General features: G+C 40.0%; 1 protein-coding gene across 1 annotated transcript; it reads right to left on the reverse strand.

The window, feature by feature from the left end:
- Positions 1-1,829: 1,829 nt before the first annotated feature.
- LOC140529939 (guanylate-binding protein 2-like) lies at positions 1,830-22,045 on the reverse strand. The gene is made up of 11 exons (XM_072648989.1): positions 21,853-22,045; positions 11,300-11,508; positions 9,397-9,524; positions 9,097-9,206; positions 8,538-8,734; positions 7,754-7,996; positions 6,714-6,994; positions 5,931-6,143; positions 5,632-5,734; positions 5,140-5,333; positions 1,830-2,325 (listed from the first exon to the last, which is right to left on the reverse strand). The coding sequence occupies exons 2-11, from the start codon at positions 11,487-11,489 to the stop codon at positions 2,200-2,202; spliced, it is 1,785 nt and encodes a 594-aa protein (XP_072505090.1). The 5' UTR covers positions 11,490-11,508; positions 21,853-22,045; the 3' UTR covers positions 1,830-2,199.
- Between the last annotated feature and the right edge of the window lie 5,007 nt (positions 22,046-27,052).

Consider the following 27,052-nt stretch of genomic DNA (forward strand, 5'->3'; position numbering starts at 1 on the left):
AGACATGGCACCTGTGCAATGGGCCTGCCCCCTCAGTAGTTCTCACTGCCTTAAGGGGGATGAGTTGCAGTGTCTCCAGAACACAAACCCAGGGGCCAGTGTCAGACTTTTTACAAAGTAGCTAAGAGCAGAGGAAGCTGTATGTATGAATCAATGCCAAGCAAATGTGTATTATTCAATCTGCCCCCTTGTCCCTTTTCACCAGGTTTTAATTCTGAGACAAACTTCCAAGTTCCAGGGAAAAGAGGCAAGGAAAAGAAGAGAAACCTTGGAAACAACTCTTACCTTTTTCAGGAGACTTCAAGCCAAACTGTTCATTAATGCACTCACAAGTCTCCTCTTTCTCTCAGCTCTTCCCTTACTTTCTCTTCCTTCTCGTCTCCTCTCTTACTTCTATGTCTTTTCAAAATGCCTTTATTGAAACTCTTGCTGTTTCTAACTCCCTGAGTCTAGAATGGGAGGTTAAAACAGATGTATGGGTATAGTGTTGGAGAAATGAGGAAGGTGCCTAAATATTCCCCAGATGTGAGGGCTTCAACAGAAGTATTTCCTATTGCCAACCTCAAAAGCCACCTAAACATACTTTATACCTTCCAAGATAAATAAAGAGCCCAGGGTCTCACATTGCAAATTCTTCAAGTAGATGACCTAGGTCACTCCACTAGGTCAGTGGAGTGTCCCTGACTGCTGGCATTAAAGAAAGGTTAACACATCAGCACTTTTATCTGCTCCCATTTACCCTCATCTCTCTGAGGTCACATCTGGTCTCAGGCACTTCTAGCTGTGAGACTCTGGTCAACTCACTTCACCCTCTTTCCCTCATTTTCTTCATCTGTAAAATGAGATGGAGAAGGAGATGACAAACCACTATAATATTTTCCCCAAGAAAACCCCAAATGGGGCTTTTGAAGAGTCCAATATGACTGAGATGACTGAACAATAGCAAAATCTTCTCGAATATTCACACATATTTACATACATTTTTTATGTATGTATGTATGTGAATATGTGTAAATGTATACATATATAATTTATATATTCCCATTCCCATTTATATTTATATATTCCTATTCAATAACACAGACTCTCAGAAACATGAGGGACAGCAAAAGCCATATTTTTGAACCCTCTCATTTTATACATGAGAAAAGTGAGGTCTAGGGAAGTAATATGACTTGCCTCACGTCACTCAAATAGCATCAAATGTAGACTTTGATTTTTTAAAATTTAATGGATGTGCATATATGCCTATTTATGCATTTAAAAGCATTATTCTGAGGAGTCCCTAGGTTTTTACTGGGTTGTCAAAGGGATCCATGATGTACAAAAGATTAAGAATCACTGAGGTAGAGAGAGAAATAGCTTTCTCTTACTTGCTGGGAGTACTAACAAGGGATTCAGGATGACTAAAAGAGCTTTTATTTGTGCATGTTGTGATAGTTCCCCTCAAAGAAGGATGAATAAGGGAAACTAGACCACACTGGATATAAGAAGAGCTACTCTCCCAGCTCTTCCTATGTTCATTTTATGGTAGAAGGATGTTTGGTGAGTGAGTAGGAGACTGTCTCTTGGCCCCCCTCCTCTCTTCATTCCCATCAATGGGTAAAGTGAGATCCACAGGACTGGAGGAGATGGGAATGACCATGCCAGGATGGGGCCAGAGAGAGACAGTATCTGGGTCAGGGCTCTTCCTCCCACCTCCCAACCAACATCACAATGAGAATCAGAGTGGATAGGTAACCAACCTCATCCCAGACATCATTCTCTCACCTTGAAATGACCCTTCTCACACTCATTTGGAGACCAAACTTTTCACAAATGACCATTACTCATAAGAAATTGTTTTATTTCTGAATATAGTTCTACATGGGATATGCATATAAATACCAAGAGCCCTACTTTATTTGAGAAAAATGGAGAAAATTTGACAGAGACAGTTTAAATTAGAATCAAACACAAAAGAACAGTCACATACTTTTTCCCTATTTTGAAGTCACCTTTAGGTCTTTAGGGAGAATCACTAGGTTTTTAAATGTGTTACTGGTTACAACTGGACAGAAAACTAAGTAAATCATAACTTTGGCTTTGTAAGCCTTGCATTTCAATAGACCTCACACAAGAAGTGTTCCGTAAATCACAGGGATCTTGAATTCTTCATCGTTACGTTTTGGGTGAACAAGAAGGAGAAGGCCCCAGTCTTCAGCATATGACACAACTACTACTATTTTTTTCGGATTCATTCAGTCTGTTCTCCAGAGACCTGATTTGTTTTTGAAGCTGCTTCGATTCATTTTGGAATCCATCTTTTAATAAGTGTTCCTGTTCCTAAAGAGAAAGAAATAAAACAAGAGCATGGAATCAAAAGGGACCACACAGAATTCTGAGAATACTGTTTACCTGATTCAAATGAGTATATCTCCAGAGCCTCTAAATGACCTGTGGAATGTTTCTCTAAGGCTATGGACTGGAGTGAAAAGGGCTGAAGGAGGGGCCAGAGTGGCTCCTGCCACCAGCTCCATGGCACAGAGGGTTAGGGTAGGGTGTGAGGAGGCAGCAGAAGGCAGTCTGCTGAGAAACCAAGTCAGAAGTGCACAGGCTGAGCATGCACAGTAGCATCTGCAATAGGTAATGGGCCTGTGGTCTCTGGGAGGAGGAGCTGTTATAGTACAGAATACAGGCTACATATCAGCCCCCTGTGCCTGCCTTCTCCCTCTGGAAGAAGGGCTGGCTGTTTGTTCCAAATCCAGGGGCATTTGCCTCTCACAGTGGTAAAAAAAAAAAAAAAAAAAAAAAAAAAAAGGCTATAGAAGTACAAGGGATAAAAGTAAAGTTTATCCTACAAATGAAGTCAAGCAAAAACTCCAACAATTAATAAGCTCTACAACATCAAATATTAACTGCCGTTGACGTAGTGCTTACAGGTTTGCAAAGCACTTTGCTCACTTCACCCCAGTGAAGTAGGTCATTAAGTGAATTGACTATTTTATAGATGAGGAAACTAAGACATGGAGAGATTATGAGATTATTAGCCTCATTCAGAGCCATGCAGTCACCATATAGTTTCTGGTTCAGCTTTCAGACCCAGAGAGGAAAAAAAAAAAAAAGAATCAGCACCAGAGGTGAGAGTAGAGATACCAAGAGAAAAGAATGTACATAATTAGTTCACTGAAGAAACAGAGGAGCCCCAAGGAGAGAAAAAAAGAATAAGGGAAGACAGAGAACAACCAATGAGATTACAGAGTCACACAAAACTAAAAACATCCAGGGCAGCAGGAAAAAAACCTAATGAAGAGAGTTGAACAAAATGAAAAAGATAATGAACAAGGCAGTGAAGAACAATCCTAGATGTTCCCCAACCAAAACCAATATTGACCACAATAGGATAAAGATAATGGAAGAAATATCAAGAGGATCAAGGATTTAACTGGGATTCTAGAGGGTACTGACAAAAACGAAAATTCAACTCCATCATGAAGATATATGTGAGCACAGAAGATTTCCCAGAGTAAATTAGGACTGACAACATCTCACAAGTGGAAGGAATTCATGGGATTTCAGCATGAAGAAATTAGAAATTCCAGTCTCCAAGACCGTCCATTATCAAATTTCAGAATGATAAAGGCGTATATTAAATAATCAAGAAAGAAAACTGAAATTACTTAAGAAAAAATAATGTTTCACATTTCCCCAGAGTTCTTAGCTATGTCAGGAAATAATCCCAACAACTGTAGTTTGCTTTTTACATACATAAATTCATTTAATCGAGTTCAGGGAATATTTAATTTCCTGTTGTAATTATTTCCCCTTCAAGAGTAAAATTTGTGTGTTTGTATATAGGTGTAGATATAGATACTATATATAAAAATATAAGTAAAGTACATACGCTCACATGCACACACACATTTACATACATATATACATATAAATCCACACACACACATACACATATATATATACACATACATACACACACACATATATACACACACACACACATATACACACACAGACACACACATACACAGACACTTTAATTTTGACAGGAAATAATTGCAGTAGAAAATTATATATACACTTATCTATATAAACTCTATGTATGTTATATACTTATGAACAATGTGGTGTGTATATATACTATATAGTTTATAAAGTGTGTGTGTATGTATTATGTGTGTATGTACTTTGATCTTGAAGGGAAATAATTGTAGTTGAAAATTAAATATTCCTTGAATTTGCTCATTTTACCTGGATATAGAAAAAGGCATTCAAAACTCAAAGTGACCTCAAAGAATTTCTTTATCAAAAGCCTAAAATTAAGTAGATCTGGGGAGAGTCTGGTCCAGGGAAACCAAAAATGGTCTAGGGAGAGTTCCTGGTCCATAAACCAATCATTTCTCCACAAAAATAATAGGATACTTTAACCATGTCATTAGATATGCTGTGAATTAGGGCATTTGATCTTTTGTAAGAGAAATAGAAACAATTTAAGATGAGATAAAAAGTGTGTTACAATTTTAAAAAAATGTTAAGCAAAATAAAAATAAGCTTGTTGATAAAAATATTATTTAAAAATGATGAAGTAATGAAAAGGGGAGGTAAGGAAAGGAATTGGCAATTCTGAAATAAAAATGTTTATTTCTAACAAAAATGGAGTGATAACCAAATAGTAGGAAAGACTGAAACAGTAGCATATGGAATCTAAATTTAATTTATTTCATTAATTGATCAACCTGGAAGAGGTAAGGATCAGCCACAGGGCAAGAGAGAAGCACATGATGGGTGTAAGTAGGTACATTACTAATTACGATTTACTCAAGACAATCAGGGTGAAGGATGCTATTAATCAGAGAAGCTTGTTTTGAAAAGATCGTGTGGCAAGAGTGAGCAGTTGCCAGTAGACACTTCACATACTCCACTAGGGTCTTTGTCAAGAAAAGTCAAGGAAGGTACCCAGCATGTTGGCTGACTCCTCAATGAAGGATTTATATGAGACCATTGTCAGGAGTAGACTCATGAGAGGAAATGGCTTTGATTATCTCTGAAGTCCCTTCTTACTCCAAAGTCCTTTGAATCTTTTTTTATACAGCATTTTAAAGATTAGAAACCGCTTCGTAGGCATGAATGCCTGGATTTACATACCTGGAGTTTCAGAGCTAGGTTATTCTTCTGTTCTTCTATTAACTGTTTCCTTTCTGTTTCCATCTTTTCAGTCAATTGGTTTATATGCTCCTTGTAGCTTCTTTCATTCTGCTCCATCATCTGCTGGGTCTTCTTTTGCATTTCCTCCAACTGTTTTGCAGCAGCCTCTGCAGCCTGAGTTTTCACACGCTCCACTGAGGATAATGAAAAATTGGAGAAAATTACAGAGGTGAAGGATCACTGGTTCCCGGTGCAGCATTCTGCCCTGGTTTGTTATCTCAATTTAAAAGACTGAACTTCTCGGTGTTGATCAAAGACATTCTCCAACATGTGATCTAGTAACCAACAAACAAGTGTACCTACATGCCTATAGACAGAGGAGGTGTTGGTAACAAGAAAGAACTCTTTCCACATATTAATGGCCAAGTCATGTTAAAGTTACCTGTTGAGGGCTTGCCAGATGATATAGGACTGTATTCATGGATTTCTCACCTTCAATATCCTTTTCCTTTGCTGAGAGTGACTGGTCTGCCTGCAGGATTGCATCAGCTATATCTTCCTTGGATTTCAAATATTCTTGCAGAGTCTCCTCAGCCTGGCAAAGGGAAAACAATGAATTAGCAAAAGGAAATAAAGCTATTGGGGTAAAAGTTTGGCTGTTCACAGGACACTGGCCTTGACAGTGGACCATTCTGATTAGCATTAATTTCATTCACATCAAGGCTTGGTAATGACTCCCAAAGTTCCCTCCCCACCTCCTCCCTGAATCTATTGCTAATGGGAGGGTTCACCTGTATCCCCTTCCTGGGCTGCTCGTAGTATTTCTGTTTCAACTCCTTGGTCTTCTGCAGAAAGAGACGATAGCCCCCTGGTTTAGAGAAGTCCCCATTCTTCACTGCTTCCTCCAGAGGACTGAAAATATCCTGAAGCAAAGCTCTGCACTGTTTTGTTGACTCGTCCTGGTTTTGCTGACAAAAGGCATCACGCTTGGCTTCTAGCTGGCTCTTTAAGCAATATAAAGGAAATGAGGTGTAAAAGGTACAGTTGGGAGAACATATCAGAAGCTTACCAGAATTTCTAGAGATGAATTCTTCAAAAACCCCTTGCCCCCTCCCACCTATGTATCTAAGCAGCACCATGCCCTGATTCTAGAATTAATTTTACAGGTTCTCCTGATGTATCTGTCCTAAGAGATCTTAAAGATGATATGAAGAGGACAAATCAGTATGGACAGTATGTAATTTCCTAAAGCCCCTTTCCCTTACTATCTTTACCTTAGATCACAATCCTCAATTCTTCAAACTCTTTCATGTGTAGTTTTCAATGTCTCAAAATTAATGATATGTGTATTGCAATATCATAGTCAACCATCGTCTTTTAGAAAACATTTGCCATGTGATTTTTTTACTTAAAGGAGGCTGCAAATGGACTTTCAGGATCACATGACTGACTGAAGATTATGACCTTAGACTCTAGTAAACTGTTGTTCTCAGGAAGAGCCTCCTTTTTCTTTCCAGACCTGCCCTCCTTAATGTAGACCCTTCCTTTCCCATGAATAGGAGTAGCCAAAGTACCGCCAAATCCTTTTGGAATTTCTGGTCCACATCTTTGAAAGAATCCTTGATGAAGACTGCAATGGCTTCACTCTCACAGGTGGCATGTATATCCAACAACTCCCGAAGGGTTTCTGTAGGGAACTGGACCCTTTTTATCATTATTGCTTCATAGTGTGTCAGGGCCCGCTGAACTGCAGCTGAGTTCTCTATTTGAGCCAGTGCCAGGACTGCATTTTCCATACAAGGCATTTCTCCACTGGTGATGGCCTCAATGTAGGTCAGAATCAGATTTTCTAGACCTATACAGAAAACAAAAATGGAAGAGGTCAGAACCATCAGGAGAATAGTCAGAACCTGTCAGGCCAAGTAATGGGTATGTACACTTGACTTTTCATTACTTCTTAATTCATTTATATCTTAATTCTTGTACTATTGGGAAAGTCTTGGACATAGAGTCTTGAAAGTTTTCAAATTAATCCTTTCATACTCTAACATTTTATGATTCTGTGAAACTTCCAGGAAGTTTTTTAATATGGGAGTAAGATGTGTCCTAAATGGTAATAATGAGAAGTGATGGATAGAATAGAAAAAGGTACAACATCTTTCCTAAACAGGGTAGCTCTGGCCATTCTCTAGATAACTCCATTTGTCTTCCCTCTTTTGGACATGGTCAGAATGTATCATGGTAAATAATAGGATAAGCATTTCATTGTCTTAACTATTGCACCATTGGTGGAGGATTGGGTATAGTTAAAAGAAGCGTAACTTTTCAGGTTAGCCTTTTCTAGCTCTAACTTTTTATTATATTTTAAGGAATTTATTTAGCCTTTTAGAGATTTTCTGACAGAGGTGGAGCAAGGAGGGCCCATGATGAGAGACTATGTAAATGAGAGACTATGGACAGGAAACCAGAAAGGTCTTTTGTTATCAAGTCCAGCAGATTATATCTTTATGAGGGGTTCTCCTGGGAGGGTGCTCCCTTCTGCTTTCCTCTTCAGTTCTCTTAAAAACAGCCAAAGAAAAGTACTGGAAGTGAATAGGAGGAACAAAAGACTCACGGGGCCCATTGACTTTAATGCCTCCCTGGAGAGTTTTCACATTGGAATGCTGGAAGATATAGGAGCAGAAACTTTCCACTTGTTCCACAAATTCAGGTTCCAATTCACTGTCACGAAGTTTCTCGAGCTGAGAAAGCTTCTTTCGGTGTGTAGGTCGATCAAAGATAAAGCATTTCTTCTTGGGGAAGAACTGGCGGATACACTGACGAGGTAGGTTGAACATTTTAACTTCCTCTGGTTTGCCTGAGAGAAGGGAAGGAGGAGTCTTGTAACAGACAATAGAGCCTGGACTTCAGAGAAGCTCTGTAAAGTGATGCCCCTTTCGGGAACCTCTCTTTGGGTCAATATAAGCTTATTAGTACTAGGTCTTTGCATGTTGACTCCCCCATTAAAATATGGGCTTCTTGAAGGCAGGGACTGTTCTCCCACACATCCTTCTTTATACATCCAGTGCTTAGCACTGTAGTTGGCACAATACAGATCGTTAACAAAAGCTTGCTGATGATAATGATGATGATGATGATGATGATGATGATGATGATGATGATGAAAAAAGACAAAGGAATTGTTCCTAAGATAGAAGAGGGATTCAATTTTTCACTGAAGGCAATAGTCTAGATTCAGCCAAAAAGGAATAACTTTCCTTGTCTTCAAATAGGCAGGGAACCATAACTAGAGAAATCTGTATTCAGAATATAAAATAAATTTGGGAGATGGTTTACTCCTCCCTTCTTTCTCCTCCGCTTACTCCCCACATCCCCGCCCAACTCTCAAGCCCTGGAACCTTTCTTAGGCTTCAGTGCGATCTCCAGGTACTCATCAGAGGTGATGGGTTTCCCATTAATTTCCAGCTCCAAGGTGAAATCACGCACAGTCCACACAAAGTCTGGAAAGAATGTCACAAAATCTGAGGAGTTTTCTACTCCATCAGTGTTGGGGGCAGATTTGCTCTTGATGCGCTCTGACAACTCAGTCACATAGCTGGGAAATTAATTAAGGAAATATGGCAGAAAAAGTGTCAGCCCTTGTTCCACAATTCCTTCACTTCTCTGAAAACTTTTACTTCTCCTTGGGCCTGAGTCAACTGATTTCTTTGTCATCATGAAACATGTAGAGTAATTTCTCTAAAATTTGTGATATGTGTATATGTGTGTGAAAACTTGTGATATGTGAATATGTGTGTGTATGTGTGTATGTATATACACACAACACATGTACGCTCTTATACCTGTCATTAGAACATGAGGAACAGAACATGGGATTCAGAGAGATATTGGGGAAATTAGTTGCCCCCCTCCTCCCTTCCCCAACTGTCCTCTTCTCTCAAATCCCAGAAAGGATACTGCAGCTGGTCCATGGCCTGCTGGTTGATGGTGCCCATGCTGTTATAGACAAAGGTGCTGCTCAGTAGTACAGCCAGGGCAAAGATCCACGAGTCATTCTTGTTGTCACCCTAGGAATCAGAACACATTTCCTGACCTTATTGCATGACACTTTTCTGCTCCCATGACTGCTCCTAGATCAACATACCTGTATACTAGGTGAAAATTCAACTCCCTTAGGTTTTTGCAGGTCTAAATGTTATAATAGTCATGGTATGCTCTCTTTCATAATCGGTCATGAACAGTGTCCTCCCTTCTTACCTTCTCCACATCACCCAGGCCCTCTGTGTCCAGGAGAACAAGAGCGTGATTTGATTTCTTGGGATGAGGAACACACCACATCCAGATGCCCTTGGTGTGAGACTGCACTGTGGAGCCAAGGGAGAAGCCTGCACAAGAGTTTGGAGAGATGAACATGGAGCAATCTGGGGACTCATATTTGGTGAGTGTCTTGAAATTAGTACAGCTGTTTAATGTTAATTCTTCACTGCAAGAAAATTGGCTATTTTCCCATACGTAGTGAAGAGGAGATGACACAAAACAGAATCTGTATTTTAGGTCTAATTTTTAAATTACCATCAGAGAGATACAGAATGCCTGATCATTGCAAGTAGGAACATTTTCTTATATTTCAGAGACCAGTAGAGATACCTAGGAAGTTTTCTCTTATTGACTTCCTCATCATTCATCCATTTATCCATCCATCTATTCATTCATTTCATTTATTTATTTACTTTGTGCAAGGCACTGCCCTAGAAGCTATGGGTGGTATTGTGATAAACAGGATATGGTCTCTTCTTTCAGTAACATCTGTCTTCTTAGGAGATATGAGATATGCACAGAAAATTGTGTTGAAAAAACAAATATGTCTTAGGCAGGCATAAGATATGAATAGGAATTCAGGGGAGGGACATTTCATATCTTGGCTTAAGGGCCTGGGATATCTTCAGAGAGGAAGAGGCACACCTAAACTGGGCTTTGAAGACTAAGTAGGATTTTAACCTGTGGAAATATGACCAAGAGGAATAGGAAATAGTGTCAGTGAAGACATAGAAACAGGTAATGGTTCAACCAGTTTGGGAATTAGTCCTTTCTCCAGTTTGCCTGAATTCTAGCATATGTGAATGGGAATAATGTAAAAGATGTCTGGACACATAGAAGGGAGCCCATGAGTTACTGGATCTTTGACTTAGAGTCAGAAGAGGCTTTTGATATCCTCTTAATTTCCCTCTTTCATTTTGCAAATGAAGTCAGAGAGACAAAGTGATGTGTCCAATTTACTTAGCAAATATGAGAACTGAGTCCTAAGCCCAGATTGTTTGACTGCCTTTGGTTTTCCCTCAGTACCACACAGTCTTTGTCATAAAGTTTATTAGAATGCTCACATAAATCACCATCACAGTTATCCTATTCCCAAAAGTCATCTTGAGTTTTCTTCTAAGGTGAAACTGAATCAATGTGGCATAAATCAGAGGGTATAAGGCCACCATTTGGGAAGACCTGGGTTCAAATCCCAACTCTAATATTTGCTTGCTCTGTGATTATGGGCAAGAATCTTATGACTCGGTTTCTTCATCTGTAAAATGTTGATAAGACTAGTAGTATCTACCTCATAGGCTTGTTATCAGGTTCTAATGGAATAAGGTATGGAAAATGCTTTGTAAATTTTAAAGTGGTGTATATATGGATATATAAATAAATATTCATACATGGAAGTTGCATATTTGTGCATAAGACATGTAATGGGTACATGTATTCTATCAGGCTCTATGTTGCATGAATATTACATAATGTACATATATCACATATATACACATCAATGCACAGTTGTATAATTTATTACATTATATACACAGTGTATACAGCACATATGACTTATACATGTGCACATTATTAAATATGTACTTATTATGCATGTGAAATACATATACAACATACTTGCATGTTTATGTATCAGATATTGTTAAGGCAAAGTGGAAGAAAACTCCCTTTGGTCTTCCAGATTGCCCTAAGGGGTCTAAGGCAGAGGTCAGAAAGAGACCTTGACTTTCCAGAGCTATCCCTCCTTCTTGAAGACAATTCACCAAAATGAAAAACATATATGTTAAATTTGCTAAAGGGCTAACCCATGCATACATACCATTACTTTATTGACCTCACATACCTGATTTTTTCCCTGCCAGCTTATTCATCAGGTAGGACTTGCCAGTGCGATACAGGCCTACAATAGCCACCACCACCATAGGCTCAGTTATTGAAGATAGAATCTCCAGTGATTTCTGGTTCACTCTCAGTTCTCCTTTGTCATTCTCAATTAGACACACTGGGCCTGGCATCAGGACATCAGAGGCCATGTTGAAAGTGGTTAGTTACCTGCAAATGGAAAGTCTGGCACTGTGATGCCCAATTTTTATTTCTAAATACGGAGCCAGGATGAAGCACCCACAGGACTGCTCTCTTGCCATCATTTGTGACTCCCCTTATGTGTGATAGGAGCCTTTTGTTTCCTTTAAGATCCAGAGACTTTTATTATTATTATTATCATTATTATTAATTTAAGTTTTCTACATTCATTTTCATATATCTTAGATTTTTTTCCCATTCCCTCTCCCTTTTCCCCCCTCCTTTTCCCATCCCTCCCCAGGATGTCATGTCTCATCTAAGTTCTACACATACATTCTTATTAAATACATTTTCACTTTAGTCATGTTGCTTAGAAGAATTAAAATGAATAGGAGAAACCATGAAAACAAAACAAAACAAAACATAACACAAGGGAAAATGGTCTGATTCATTCTGTGATCCAGTTCCATAGTTCTTTCTGTGGATATAGAAGGGATTTTGCCTCAAGAGTCCATTGGGAATTTTTTAGATCTTTGCTTTGCTGTGAAGGGCTAAGTCTACCAGAAAAATTCATTGCATACTGTAGTTGTTACTGTGTACAAAGATCTCCTGGCTCTGCTTCTTTCACTAAGCATCAGATCATATAAGTCCTTTCAGGCCTCTCTGAAGCCTTTCTGTTCATCATTTCTTATAGCACAATAGTATTCCATTACATTCATATACCACAATTTGTTCAGCCATTCCCCAATTAATGGGCATCCCCTCGATTTCCAGTTCTTGGCCACAACAAAAAGAGATTCTATAAATATTTTTGTACATGTGGGTTCCTTTCCCATTTTTATGATTTCTTGTGTGTACAGTCCTAGAAGTGATATTGCAGAAGGCTTGCACATTTTTGTAGAACTTTTGGCATAGTTCCAAATTGCTCTCCAGAATGGTTGGATCAACTCAGAGCTCCACCAACAATGAATCAGTGCTTCAACTCTCCCACATCTTCTCCAACATTTACCTTCTTCCTGTTTTGTCATGTTAACCAATCTGATAGGTGTGATGTGGTACCTAGAGTTGTTTTGATTTGCATCTCTCTAATCAATTGTGATTTACAGCATTTTTTTCATATGACTATAGATAGCTTTAATTTCTTCCTCTAAAAACTGCCTGTTCATATCCTATGACCATTATCAATTGGGGAATGACTTCTATTCTCGTACATTTGTTTCAATTCTCTATATATTTTAGAAATGAGGCCTTTATCACAGACGTTAGTTGCAAAAATTCTTTCCCAGTTTTCTACTTCCCCTCCTCTTGGTGGCAATGGGTTGGTTTGTGCAAAACCTTTTCAGTTTCATGTAATCAAAATTACCCATTTTGCACTTCAAAATGTTCTCTATCTCTTGTTTTGTCAAAAATTTCTCCATTCTTCATAAATCTGACAAATACACTATTTCTTGCTCCCCTAATTTGTTCATAGTATCATTCTTTATATGTAGATCATATATCTATTTGGATTTTATTCTTGTGTATGGTGTCAGGCATTGATCCATGCCCAGTTTCTGCTACACTGCTGTGCAGTTTTCCCAGCAATTTTTGTGAAACAGTGAGTTCTTATCCCAGAAGCTGGGGTTCTTGGGTTTATCAGACAGCAGATTGCGATATTCATTGACTACTGTGTCTTGAGTACCTAACTTATTCCACTGGTCTACCCCTCTGTTTCTTTGCCAGTATCAAGTGGTTTTGATAATTGCTGCTTTATAATACAATTTGAGATCTGGTAGGGCTAGGCCACTTTCTCTACCATTTTTTTTCTCTAGTTCCCTTGATATTCGGGACCTTTTGTTCTTCCAGATGAATTCTGATATTATTTTTTCTAGCTGTAGAAAATAATTGTCTAGTAGTTTGATTGGTATAGCATAGAGTAAGTAAATCCAGAGACTTTTCTGATCTAATCAGCCCTAATTCACTCTATAAGACAGAGCAGTGATGTCTCTATTTGTCTCAGTTTGTGATATGAAACATAGGACTGGAGAATTCAGAAGCAGAAGGAGTCTTACAACATGGATAGTCCAATCCACTGTCATAGTATGTATGAGGACAATGAGTCTCAGTGAGGGTCAATGATTTATTTAAGGTTTTGAAGGTAGTTAGTGTTATGGAAGTATAACTATTAAGGCTTCCTATTTCTCTTAAAATATTAAGAAATAATATTAGGATAGGGTCCTATCCTAAATTTCTTAGTCTCACTTGGATAGAAAACCTAATTTGTATTTGATCAGATTCTAAGGAATAACGTCCTGCACTGAAACATTTTTACTTCATTCTTACAAAAAGCCTGACCTCTTTCTCAAAGGGAGGGACCTGACTAATTCAAGGAGTAACCCAGGGTCCCTGAAATTGATAAGGACTATGATCCAACAAAGAGGCAGAATGTACTTTTATTAGTTTCATGAAGAGCAGCACCCTTTTTGTTCAGCCTTAACCATAATGATCAGTTTTATGGAAATGGGTCTTCATTGTGTGGAAGTTGTTACTATTATTCTGTTTAAGAGTATGGATTCATTCTCAAAGTAAAATGTATAAAATAAAATCCATAGAATTATAAAGAAAACATTACATTGCAGTAGAGTGCTCAAATTATTGAAGCAAAAAAAAGCTCCTGGACCCTAGGTTAAAAACTTTTGTCCAAGCTGAATTCTGAGAGTACTGTTATCCTGTTATCTTTTACCACCGTCCTCTAATAGTTAATGAAAATAACTGGGGACACAACAGGGCCCTTGCAGGGAGTCAGTGAGGAACAAAGATTTACTGGCCATATTGATTTTAAATTCCTTCCTCTCTCCCTTCCCCCTTCTTTCCTCCCTCCTTTCCCCCCTTCCTTCCTTCCTTTCTTCCTTCCTTCCTTCCTTCCTTCCTTCCTTCCTTCCTTCCTTCCTTCCTTCCTTCCTTCCTTCCTTCCTTCCTTCCTTTCATAAGTGGGTGGCCATTACACAAGTAATATTAATTGAATTGCTCTGGGGGTTACAAAGAAGTCCAAGAATTCATTGATGAAATCTCGTCCTCCTTGTCTCATATCCTAAACCTGATGTGCTATCTATGAGGTATTCCTAGCTTGGGTTCTTTTTTTAATAGTTTGATAATGTATTTGAAGATAATTGGTATTTTTGAAGATCTTACGTTTTTTAATTTATGTATTTAAAGCATCATTCTTAAATGGGAAGCATAGCCTTCACTAGACTGCCTAATAGGTCTTTGGCACAAAATATCTTGAGACTCCCTGAATTCTTGACTCAGTGTTTTTTCTCCTTGTATTAGATACTTCACCCTCTCTTTTCTTGTTCTGCCTTGGCTTTGCCTCGTCTCTGTCTTTCTAGTTTTTGTCTAATGCCACTCTGTTTTTCTGATCCATATTTTGCTGACAGTCTAGGTATCCTCTTGCCTTGACTCTGGCTAGAGCTATGAGGTGATGTCTCTTGGTGTACCATGATTCTTTATCGTGAACCCAGTTTTTTCTAAGAGCATTACACTGGATTGTGGATTTTACTTTGCTTTGGGGTTTCAGGATTTTATGACTGTTTGGAAGAGTAAAAATAAATGTCACTGAATTTCATAGTTGCCAGATAACTCCCTGGCCATTGAACCCAACTAATACTTCAGCAAGAATCTTTTTTATAATGTCACAGAGAATGATCATCTAGTTTTTGCTGGAAAGCCTCTCATGCGGGGAACCCACTCTCTCCCAAAGCAGCCCATTACATTTCAGGGCAGCTCTAATTGTTATGAAGATTTTCCTAACATCAAGTCCAATTTTGCCTCTTGACATTTCTACCCTTAATCAATCACTGGAGACCAGCCAGAGCAAATTGAGTTCCTTTTCTGCTTAACAGCCCATCAAATACTTCAAAACAACTGACCCTTCTTTGCAGGCCCAACATCCTTACTTCCTTCAATTGATTCCAATGACTGGCACCAGTCATCTCACAACTCTGGTAAGTCTCCTGTGGATGGATACCCTCTAGCTTTTCCAAGTCCATCTTAAAACATTGTTGACCTAGACCTAAACCTCCCAGAACTGAATACAAGACTCAAGATGTATCTGACCAAGGCAGACCCAAGGAATGCCATGGTAATCCTTCATTCTCTGTTTCTTCATGCCTGAGCTAGTATTTCTTGTCCAGTACAGCTAGATTCAACTCCTGCTATGTGATGGTCAGTTGGAGGACTTAGTAAATTTTGTCTAATTCAAAGAAGACCCAGAGGGATATCATACAGGCTGCTTTTAATTATTTTAAATATTCTGCTTGGGCCTACAGTGTTGAACTGGGAGCAGTGGGAGGAAGAAGTTATAGGACAGGCACATCTAAGTTTGGTATAAGAAGTAGTCAGCAAGCATTTATTATTCACCAACTGTGTGCCAAGCATTGTGCTGTCACTGAGACTATAAAGGTAAAAATAGCAGTGGTAAGAAGCTATAAGACAGTCACTTCCAGGTGCAGCTATCAGAAGTTGTCAGCAAGCATTTATTATGCACCTACTATGTGCCAAGCATTGTGCTATCACTGAGACTACAAAGAATGGTAAAAATAGTCTTTGCTCACAATGATCTCCCAGTCTGATGGGGGAGGCAACATGCAAACAACTATGTGCAAATTTTCCTTGCAGTTGTTGCTCCATCATTTCAGTCATGGCTGGGTCTTCACGACCCCATTTGGGGTTCTTGTGTTACTGAAAGTGGTTTGCCATTTTCTTCTCCAGCTCATTTTACAGATGAGGAAACTGAGGCAAACAAGGCGACTTGCTGAGGGTCATGCAGCTGGTCAGTGTCTGAGACAAGATTTGAACTCAGACATATAAGGTTTTCTGACTCTAGACCTGGCATTGTATCCATGGTGCCACCTTCGGCCCATTTGGAACTGTCCAAAAGTAGAATGGGTTGCCTTGGGTAGTACATTCCTCCTTACTAACTGTGTTTGAGTTGGTAGATTACCACTTATCAAGTATGTGATTGAAAAGTTTTGGTTCAAGTTTGGACTAGATTAAGTGGTCCTTAAGGTCTGTTTCAATTCTGAGATTCTGTGAAGTGTCTTTGGTGGGTTTTGTTTTTTGCCTTATCCCATATTACACAATGATTTGCTACCAACTGAGATTTGAACATACATTTCTTTGTATGTATACACACATATATAAAATATACATATTAAATATACCCATATTTCAAATATACATGTTTATATGTAAGTTTAGATGAACATGTAATATATGTACCCTTATACAAATCTCTCTCTCTCTCTTTACATATATATACACAAACACATATGTGGGTGTGTATGTATGCATACCTACATGCACACACAAGATGTCCCCAAAGTATTAGCACACTTTCAAGTTACTGAAATGTGAAACTGCACTAAGACTTTTGGAGTACTCTGTATTGTGGATTACGAGAGGGATAGAAATGTAAAGCAGTGTAGTAGAGTAGAAAGAATGCTGGATGTGTGATCATGGACAAATCATTAAATTATCTGTGCTTCAGATTTCCCCTTTGTTAAATGAAGAAGTTGGACCTATTAAAGATGACCTCTAGGATCTTATAAATTGGAGCTGGGAAGTTACAAAAGATCTTGATTCTCCCTTGCCTTTCACATTTGATTACTTCCAAAGCCTTCCCTTCATCTGACAGTCATTAGGAAAGAAGAAAAAGGTATTCTCCTTCATCTGGCAGAGATCATTAGGTGACCTCCTGAGCACCTTCTGGGTTTGTCCAGCCTTTACCGAATGTTATTATGGGGCCTTGTAATTGACTGCTGTCTGTTTTCCTTAACCAAACCCCAAATGTTTGATCCTTTCTGCTTCTCCCCTTTCTACCTGAACCCAGCTTCATAGGACCCCTGATGCCCCTTTCAATATAAAGATAACATCATCTGTTGAGTAGAGTGAGGAGCCTAAAAGACAGCAGAGAGAATAGAGGAGTGGACCAAGGAGGGGAAGTAAGTAAGAAGGTGATTAAAAAAAGGCAAAATAAAGTCAGTGGCAAACTGATCAGGCATCTGGGAATCCAGCCAGATGAAGGGGCTCAGGGCAGGTTTGTTTCTTTGAATATGGAATTTTTAAATAGAAAAGCTCTGCTTAGAATAGAAGTGTTCCACTGAAGAAGACGTAAGAACAGTAACTGAATGTTGCTGATATTTCTGTAGGACACCCCATGGGATGTGCCCTTAAAGATGGTGAAGCCAGCAGAGCTCATCATTTCCTTCCCAGTGGAAGACAGTGCCATAGTGAATACAGTGCTAGACTCAGAGACAGAAAGATTTGAGTTGGAATCCCACCTCAGACAGTGACTGGCTCTGTGACCTTGGGTGTCGCTTCCCTTCTGACCTCAGTGATCACATCTGTAAAATGAGGGGAGGTGGGCTTGGACTCAATGACAACTTCTTCCTAGTTCAAAATTGAGGATCCTGTAATAATATAGCCACCATTTCTGTGTGCATCTGTGTAGTTACTAACTTATCCAGTAAAGAGTTAAACTTGGCTTTCATTTTCAGTGTGCCTTTTCCTTCTGCCCAAAGCTGGTTTTTAGGAGACTTATGTAAACCTGGAAAAGGTGAGGCCTAAGTAGCACAAAGTACCTGTTGTAGAAGATGGCTGACAGAGCTTTTCAGTGAATTTTATTTGTCTCTGGAAGGAACTACATGGCTACGGCTCTGAACATGTACTGTATATATTGAGAGTCAAAAAAAGTCATAATTGAGAAAAGTTGTCATCAGATCCTGGAATCTTAGATTTGGAGCTAGAATGACCTTAGACTTGTCCAACCCTTTCATTTCATAGATAATTAAATGAGTCCCAGACATGGGAAATGATTCTCTAACATCACATAGGTGATGAATGACAGAGGCATGATTTAAATTCAGGGCCTCTGACTCCAAAGCTTGTCACGGTCAGGAGGTAAACCTAGGTATGTATTTATTTGTTCTTTGGTGGGGGGAGAGGTGAAAGGGAAGGTAGGAACTAGACCTGTCATTTCCTTGGCTTGGGAACTCTCAATAGAACATCTCCCTCTCTTGATGAAGACAGGTACCCTCTCCATAACTCATAGTCTTAAAGAGCTTTCAGGGACACTTAGGGCTTGAGAGGTCTGCCAGTATGTGTCAGGTAGGACCTGAACCCAGGTCTGCCTGGCTCTGAGGCAGCTCCATCAAGTTTCTGTACTTCTGTGTGCTGCTATGGTTCCTGCTCGGTTTGGAGCTCCTGTGGTCAAACTGTCAGTTTGTTTTCATCTGTACCTTTCTCTGATTACATGCCTTATATTGTCTCTCTCACAGAAATCCTCATTTGTAGAAGCTTGCAGCCTGTCCATATCTGCTACATGGTTCCTTATTACCCTGCAGATGATGCTTAACTCCCATTCTTCCACAACTGTACTGTCCCTTGATTTGCAGTCAGTTATAAATCATCAGAAAAATCTTTGTGTTAAAGCATTATTCTTTCAGGGAGGACCCTGAAATAACAAAAAAGAATTTTTCTTTTTTCCTAAAGCCATACGTATGATGCTCCTTTTCCTGTTCCTTTCAAGACTAGCTCAATGTCCAGTGACATCATCTATCCAAGACACATTTGTGTAGTGATCACTAGGTGCCTTTCATCTACTTGGTTTTCCCTGTGTGGCTATTTAGGTCAAACCTTTGAGTGATTTTAAGTCTCTTTCTGGTGGCCCTACAGTCGGATGGGGTTGAGGCAAAGTGAAGTAGGTCTCCTCCTCTGCAGGGGGTCCCTCTTCCATTTAGAACAGGGATGCACTTTTGTGTGTCTGGACTCCTGGTAACAATCTGATGAAGTTTATGGACACTTGCTCAGATAATGGTCTTGAAATGCGCAAAATAAAATACAGATGTTACAAAGAAGCTGATTCTATGAGATACAGTTATCAAAATATTTTCCCCTTTGCAGTTCACAGGGTCCTCTGAGCTCCCTTGGAGGGAGGTGAAGAAGCCTGGATTCATCCTCTGTGCTGGGCATCCTCCAGGACCCCTTTAGTGAGCCTAGATCTCATTTTAATCCTCGATGTTAGTAATTAGAAGGTTGCTCTTTTTGACTTACTTAATATTTTGTGCCAGGCACTGAGCTCAGAGCTTTCTAAATCTCATTTGGTCTTTACAGCAACTCTGAGAGGGAGGTGGTATTAGCTTCACTTTATGGGGGAGGAAACTGAGGCAGACAGAGGTTCAGTGACTTGCCCATGATCCCACAGTTAGTGAATATCTGGAGCTACACTTGAATTCAGGTCTCCCTGACTCTAGGTGCAGGGCATCTTGCCCTATGGCACCCCCTAGGGTCCTTATGTAGATTCTCTCCCTCCCTGCTCCTGTTGGTTAATTCCTGACTGAGAGGGAGTACTCTGACTCTGACATCTGAGTTGCCCTCTAGTGCCCTCTAGTGACAAAGAAGAGACAGCACTATTGGGGGAAAGAAAACCACAAGTCTTGTTTTGGGTTTGAGCTCTGCCACCTACTTCCCACTGTGACTTTCGGCAAAGATCTGAAACTTCTTAGTTCTCAGTTTCCCTGTGTGTAAAATGAGGATGATGCCTAATTTCTTCATTTGTCGGAGTGATTTTTTTTTGGGCTCAAATTAAATAATATTTTTGAGAGCAATCGTTAGCATTTCTACAGGGCTTTAACGCTTACCGCATGCAAATAGTTTTAATGTATTATGTCACTGCATCCTCACAATGATGCTTCCACGACACCCATTTTACAGATGAGTAAATGGAGGACAAGAAGGATCCTGTAGCTAGAAAGGGGTTCTGCAGGAGGCTCAAACTAATGTCTTCTGACTCCAAGTCCACTATTCTTTGGACTGTGTCACTGCTGCCTCCACAACGTAAGCCACGCAAATTTTAAAGCAAAGTTAGTAGTACCTTGTCAATATTCTTGATCTTATTGCCTCATCCTCTTCCCTTTCTGTTCTGAAAAGCAGTTAGGTGATGCAATGGAGAGAGAGTGCTGGGCCTGAAAGTCAGGAAGACCTGAGCTCAAATGGAGCCTCAGATAGTTATCCTGGGAAAGTTCTTTCACCTCTATTTGCCTCAGTTTCTCTAAAAATGGGGACAGTAATATCACCTCCAAGGATTGTTGTGAGGAAAAACTAAATTATTTTAAAGGGCTTTACAAACTCTAAAATGCTATAGGAATGCTAACACTTTTACAGACATGCTAGTTCTTATTCCCCAAAATAAAGCACGAGATGTCCCAGTGTTAAATTCTGTGACTAGAAAAATCTAAAGCAGTTTCATCCTGGACAACCTTGGAAGAGTTGAATTGGGTTTTGGCCACATTTTCCTGCCAAAACTTCTCTAGCCTCTCCTCACCAGATAAAGCCTCTCTGCTGTTCAAAGATCTTTTTGTGTCTACATCTCTTAGGGCAGAGCTGGCACACAGTAGGTGCTTAGTAAATATTGATGACTTTTTGACTAAGAGAACAGGAGTTCTTAACGTTTTTTGGGTCCTGGACCCGTTGGACACTGGGGAAGCCTATGGATCCTTTCACATAATGTTTTCTATTGTGCCAAATAGAATGGGATTTGAAAGGAAACTAATTCTATTGAAATAAAAATGAAATTTTTCCCATCCAAGATCACAGACCCCCTAAAAACTCTCCATGAACCCCATGGATGCCTGTAGACCCCAAATTAAGAACCTCTCTCGTTAGAACCCTAAAGTTCAAGGCTATAGGAACGATGTGAATAGGTGAGAGTGAGCCAGAAAATAAGATGGAAGGGAGGAAAGATCCCTTCGGTCACCAGGTTGTAAAAAAGCAGGGGAGAGGGGCGGAGATCAGAAACAGTCCGTGAGACAGAGAGGAGCTAGTGAGCGCTCAGCCCGCTGCGGGCACTCTTTCAGGACTTAAACTTGGCTCATCCCTAACGTTCTCCATTAGAGTGTTCAGTCTTTTCGTGGTGCTGGTCATTTTCCCGGAATCTCTGACACCCCTCAATCAGTCAACGTTTGTCGTGCAGAGCACCTGGATGAGAGCTAGGGATACGGAGAGCAGGGAAAACAGCCCGCCTTGGCGCACCTTGCAGCTTAGCAGAGGTTTGGGGAGAAGATAACACAGAAGCGGAGGCTTTGGAGAGCAGGCAGTGGCCCCTAGGAGGACAGCCAAGGCGTCCTGTAGGAGATGATGCTCGAGCCTCGCTGGCAGGAGGCTGGGGAGTCCTCTGCCCGCCGGACGTGAGAGAGGACACTCCAGCTACAGAGCCAAGCAGCGCAAAGGGACTGAATGGAGAGACAATGGGGTTCCCTGATCCGCGGCTCTCAAATGGAATAAAGGGGCACTGGAAGAAAGCCCCCATGGAAGAGGAAAGACAGGACAAATCCTTACCTGTCCCGCTGAGGAACTTCTGTTTCCTCTGCTCTCGTTTTCCTCCTCTGCTTGGTGATTGTCGGTTTTTATTCTGATGCCTCAGTTTCTGAGCCCTGGGCGTTTCTGGGCTGTCACAATACAGTTAAAAGATCTTAAAAAAATGAGCGTCGAAAACGGAAGCAAACAAGAAGTGAAAGAGAAAGAAAAGAGTTTTCCCTCTGAGTCACTCAGTGACCTGAGAAGCTGTAAATGGACTTGGGGGTGGGGAGGTGTGGTGGAAGGTGGTGGGAGTCGGGAGGGGAATGCTGAGGGCAGACTCTTTAATGTCAGTGTTTCTCTGTAAAATTGCTATGCAAAATTGTCTTACAAAGTTTTGGGAAAGGCAGGCAACATAAGCTAGTCTAAAATAAATTTGCACACAGCCTTGACAAGTGCTTTTCAGGATTTATGTTGTTTTGGACTTAATTTCCTACAAAAGACAACACAAATGATGAATGTTGCCTACTTTTACCATCTGAATTGGATCTCTGACTGTCTTACTCTTTTCTGGAACCAAAAAACATCACTGCACTATCAAAGGACCCCAGTGTCTACTCTTAAAATTTTGAGTTTTAAGGGATATTTTTGACTGGGTTGTTTCCTGGCACTTTGAATCAGGGTAAGTCAAGAGCTGTGATTTCTGGCCTAACAACATTGGGGTTGAAGTTGAGGAGAGGAGGAGCACTGCACCTAAGAAGGGAAAGTCTAGTCTGAGTGATAGGTTAAGGGAAGAGAATTGATGGCCTGGAAGGCAGGTGTCTGGTCAATTGAGGGTGAGTAGGAAGAGGATGGAGGGCTTAAGATGTGACCAGAGGAGAGGGCCTTCAACTGAGGGGGTAGGAGGGTTCAGTCTAGCTCAGGAAGGGGCATGGTTTGATGATGGTGGGAAGGGATAATGTGACCTGTGAACTGAACCTTGGTTGTGTGAGCCATGAAAAAATCAAATTGGGAAACTAACAAAGCAAAAGGGACTACTGGGAAATGTATTTTAGAGAAGATAAGCCATGAAAGATGGTTTGAAAGGACGAGAAGTGGAAAACTTGAGTGGTATTGGAGAGTCTTCCCTGAGAAAAAGGCAGAGCAAAAGGGGGCTGGAGAATCACAGCCTGGTGAAAATTTAAAGGGATCTCAGAAGGCATTTGAGGCAGCCAGGTGGCCTAGGGGACAGAGAGACTCAGAACGTTACTGCCTCCAAAAAACTAAAGGTCCTGACCATGCAGGGGGAGATGGAGAGGTATGTGGGGGCTTTGAGAGGCTGCAGCTTATAACCAATGAGGAACCTGGAACAACAACAGCTGTAAAGGATGTGATTGAAGGAACAATATGGCAGGAAGAGAAAACTGGATGGTCACAGAGTGATGTGGTAAAGCTTTTATTAAGTACTTACTATGTGCTAGGTACTCTGCTAAGCAATGAGAATGCAAATGCAAACCAAAAACAAGATAGTCCCTCCAGGAACTTACACTCCTATTATTAAAATACATTTTTATTCACTTTTGATTTTTATGTTATGATAGTTTTCCCCATTGTCAATCCTTCTCCTCCTATAAAGCCACTCTTCTAATAAATTGTGTGTTTTAATGCCAAAAAAGAAGAAAAAGATCAGGACAGTAATTATAGACATTGAAAAAGCAGAAAACATGAAATGAGCAAAACCTGTGAACCTCCCACCTCTGGAACCTACAGGGGAATACAAGAAAAAGGGAAGCTGAAAGGGCAGCCAGAAGCTGAATGGGAGCAAGTTCCAGAAAGAGTCATGGACTGCACCAGGTTTGGAGTAAGCATGGCTGACATCGATGTTTCCTCAAAAGTAGTTTTGGGATGGAATCAGAGGAAGGCACTGAAGAAGAGGGTGTTGCTAGAGTGAAGATAGTCATGTGGGTAGTAGTCAAGGATCTGCAGATTAACAGGTGAGTGACCATAGTGCTCTGCTGGTACCCTCAAGATTTTGGGAGAAAATATAGAAAGCTTTAAACATATTGAGCAGACAGCCTATGGTGAACATTTGGAAAAGTATGGATGAGAGTCACCCAGGATGGGTGAACAAGGATGGGTTGCAATCTGTATCACTGGATGGAACTCCTAAATCTGCATCCCTGGAAAGAAGTCTCCAATCAATGAGATCACAGATCTATTTGAGTCTTGGAGTAAACTTGAAGTACTAACATATCTGTGGGTCTTAATGTGCCTGTGGGCAGGTACTGAGTATAGAATATAACATCTGATTCCTAGCACAGTGAGTGCTCTGTACGTAGCAGAAGATTAACAAATTAAAAAAAATTGAATAGCCCCCTGACTTCCTCTTTTCTTCCTTGTGGCTGCCCTCTATAGGGGATTGTTCAGGTCTAGGGGGCAGGGAAGTAGCTGTTCAAAAGGAATGTGTTAGAGTGTAAGAAGTGGAGTCTGGAAGACCTGAATTCAAATGCAGAAACAGACCCTTACTAGCTGTGTGACCCTGGACAAGTCATGTTCCCTCTTTCTGGCTTAGTTTGCTCATCTGTAAAATGGGGATGATAATAATTCCACTGTTAACCCCAAGGTTGTTGTGAGGATAAAATGAGATAATATTTGTAAAGTGCTTTGTAGATTTTAAAGCACTGTATACATGCTGTTTATCATCCTCATTGTTATTATCATTGCTTTGGACAGGATCAAAGAAGGACCACTGAGAAGTTAAAAAGATTGTGCTGGGTTCCATGGAATAATTTTTTTTTTGTACAGAGCAGCTTAAGATCCCAGGCCTTAGGGAATATAGTATTTTATGATGGACTTGAAAAAAAAATGACAGTTCCTACTTTGAGTTGTGGCTTCTAAAATAAATCATTTTGCATTATTTTTCTTTTATTAAAAATGACAGAATCATCCCCAAGATTAAATTTTGAAAGGAAAGCTACTCATTTTTTATAAAATAGGGGTTTTCCTGATTTTATGGTAACTGGTGGAATATGATATCCTTCTACATTAATAGGAGGGAGAGTATGGGAAATAGCTGACAAAGTAGAACAATATGAAGCTTCTTCGTGTTCAGCTAGAACTGATTCTTTTTATTCTGAAAGCCTGTCCAAATGCCCTTGATTGCTTGTCTACATTCAGAATTCATAGGATATGTCAAAGTCAGAGGTGTATGCTTACATGTCATTTTAATACTTTATGTTAAATATGCATTGAACATATTATTTACATACCATATTAAATATACAATGCTATTTTATGTATAACATGCCATTTTAATGTGTTATTTAGAATATCTATATATTTGTGTCTGGTACAGTATGTACCAGATATGATCAATGGAGACTCCCCTATTTTTCTCCCTTTTCCCAGGGATCCTCTTGTTGATTGTGGCTAGAATACACTCCATAGGGGCACATACTGCTGGGAGCACTTAGGGGTCAGTACTATGCTGAAAGGCCCATTGGGGTGTGGCAACAATCCCTAGGCCTCTATGTTGGCAGCAGGTAAAGGGATTGATCAAGAAAAGACTGGCCACTGAGTCAGGCAGCACTGCCCATTCAGTAGACTTTGGAAGGAGTCACTCTGCCCTTGGGATTCTTTCTTCTTGCCTGCCTCTGCAACTTGGAGCATGGATCTCTTTTTTTTCTTCTGAGACTTCCAATGATAGGTTACAGGGGCACCTTTGCCCACCTGACAGAAATGGTGATTATTTATATGTACATGGGACTCAGCTTGATGAGCTTAGGCTTGAACCTTGGGCCTCTGACAGTCATTTATTGAATATTAATCTTTAGATGGGCTTTCCAGTCTTAGAGACAACATTGCAAGTTTAGGAAATGGAGAACATCTGGGTCCCAAAGTTAGTATCAACTCCAGGAGAGGAAGGAAGTATCTACTGGAGATGTTTTTAGCCCTTCTTGGAGAAGCAGGCCAAAGTAAAGGGAGAAGCTGACCATCTGACCAGGCTTACCAGAAGACCTGGAGGGAGATAGTGTGGAGTCTATGAAGGTGAAACACATCTTCAGCATTCCTGCAAAATGCTTCATATTTTCATGTTTGACATATCAAGTTTCTGGGAAAGCATAGTAATTTTAAGTTCTGACTTCATGCTTTAGTCTTTGTGTGTACTCTTTACTCTTTGGTGGTTTAAGCATTTCTCTGTGTGAAAGAAATAAACTGCTTTCCTAAACCTGTGGTATATTGTTCATTAAGTCCCTTTCTACTACTTTTTGGGGAGGGGGAATGTCTTAGTCATTAGCCAGACCTTAGCTTTAAGTGATCTTCTCCTGGGGTAGGGCTGTAAACAGACAGAGTGTTTGGAAAAAAATAACCTGATACCTCTGTGGTAGGTTGCAGTCATTGCTGTGCATGTTAGCTAGGTTTGAGTAAGGCATTTCCACAGGGAAATCTCTAGGCTGTGTAAGATTAGGATTATAAGGCCCGGAGAAATCAGGGGATGCTGCTGACCAATAGCCCCTGTGATTTAGATAGCTGGAAAAGAGAGGATTCCTTGTTTCATGAATAATAGACAGTATTGTGCTGGTGACATAGCCCTTTGTATCTTCATGACTGTATAAAAAACATCTACTGAGGCAACTTTTCACTAGTGGATTCTCCATTCTGAGTGAGCTGAATTTGTCTCCACAGTGATAGAAAACAACCACGTTTTCTTTATCCATTTGCCCATTGATGGGCATTTATTTTGTTTCTAATTGTTTTCTATCACAATAAATGTTTCTATAAGCATTCTGGTATGTATGGCGTTTTCTTCTTAGCAGGGACCTCCATTGGATATCACTAGTAGTAGAATACTTAGGTCAAAGGGTATGGATATTTTAGTAACTTTGTATAATTTCAAATTGCTTTCCCAAATGGTTGTACTGATTCACCAACAATGTACTAGAGTGCTTATCTTCTTACCATCCCTCCAGTATTGACTATTCCTGTCTTTTGCCATTTTTGCCAACTTGTAGGATGTGAGATAAAACATTAGTGTTGTTTTATTTTGCATTTCTTTTGCTATTAATTATTTGAAACTTTTTTTGCCTCTGGCAATTAATAGTGTGCAATTCTCTTTTGTTGAACTGTTTGTTTATAATAATTGACAGTGGGTTTTGGTGGTAGTGAATTGTTCCAATGACCACAAAAGTGGCTGAAACAGGTGCTGTGGAGTGCCTTGAATTTGGTCAACAACAAAGATGCCAAGGTCATCCTCTGCATGCTG

This window comes from Notamacropus eugenii, chromosome 2 (genome assembly GCF_028372415.1).
Source record: "Notamacropus eugenii isolate mMacEug1 chromosome 2, mMacEug1.pri_v2, whole genome shotgun sequence".
In the NCBI taxonomy this organism is placed as follows: Eukaryota; Metazoa; Chordata; class Mammalia; order Diprotodontia; family Macropodidae; genus Notamacropus; species Notamacropus eugenii.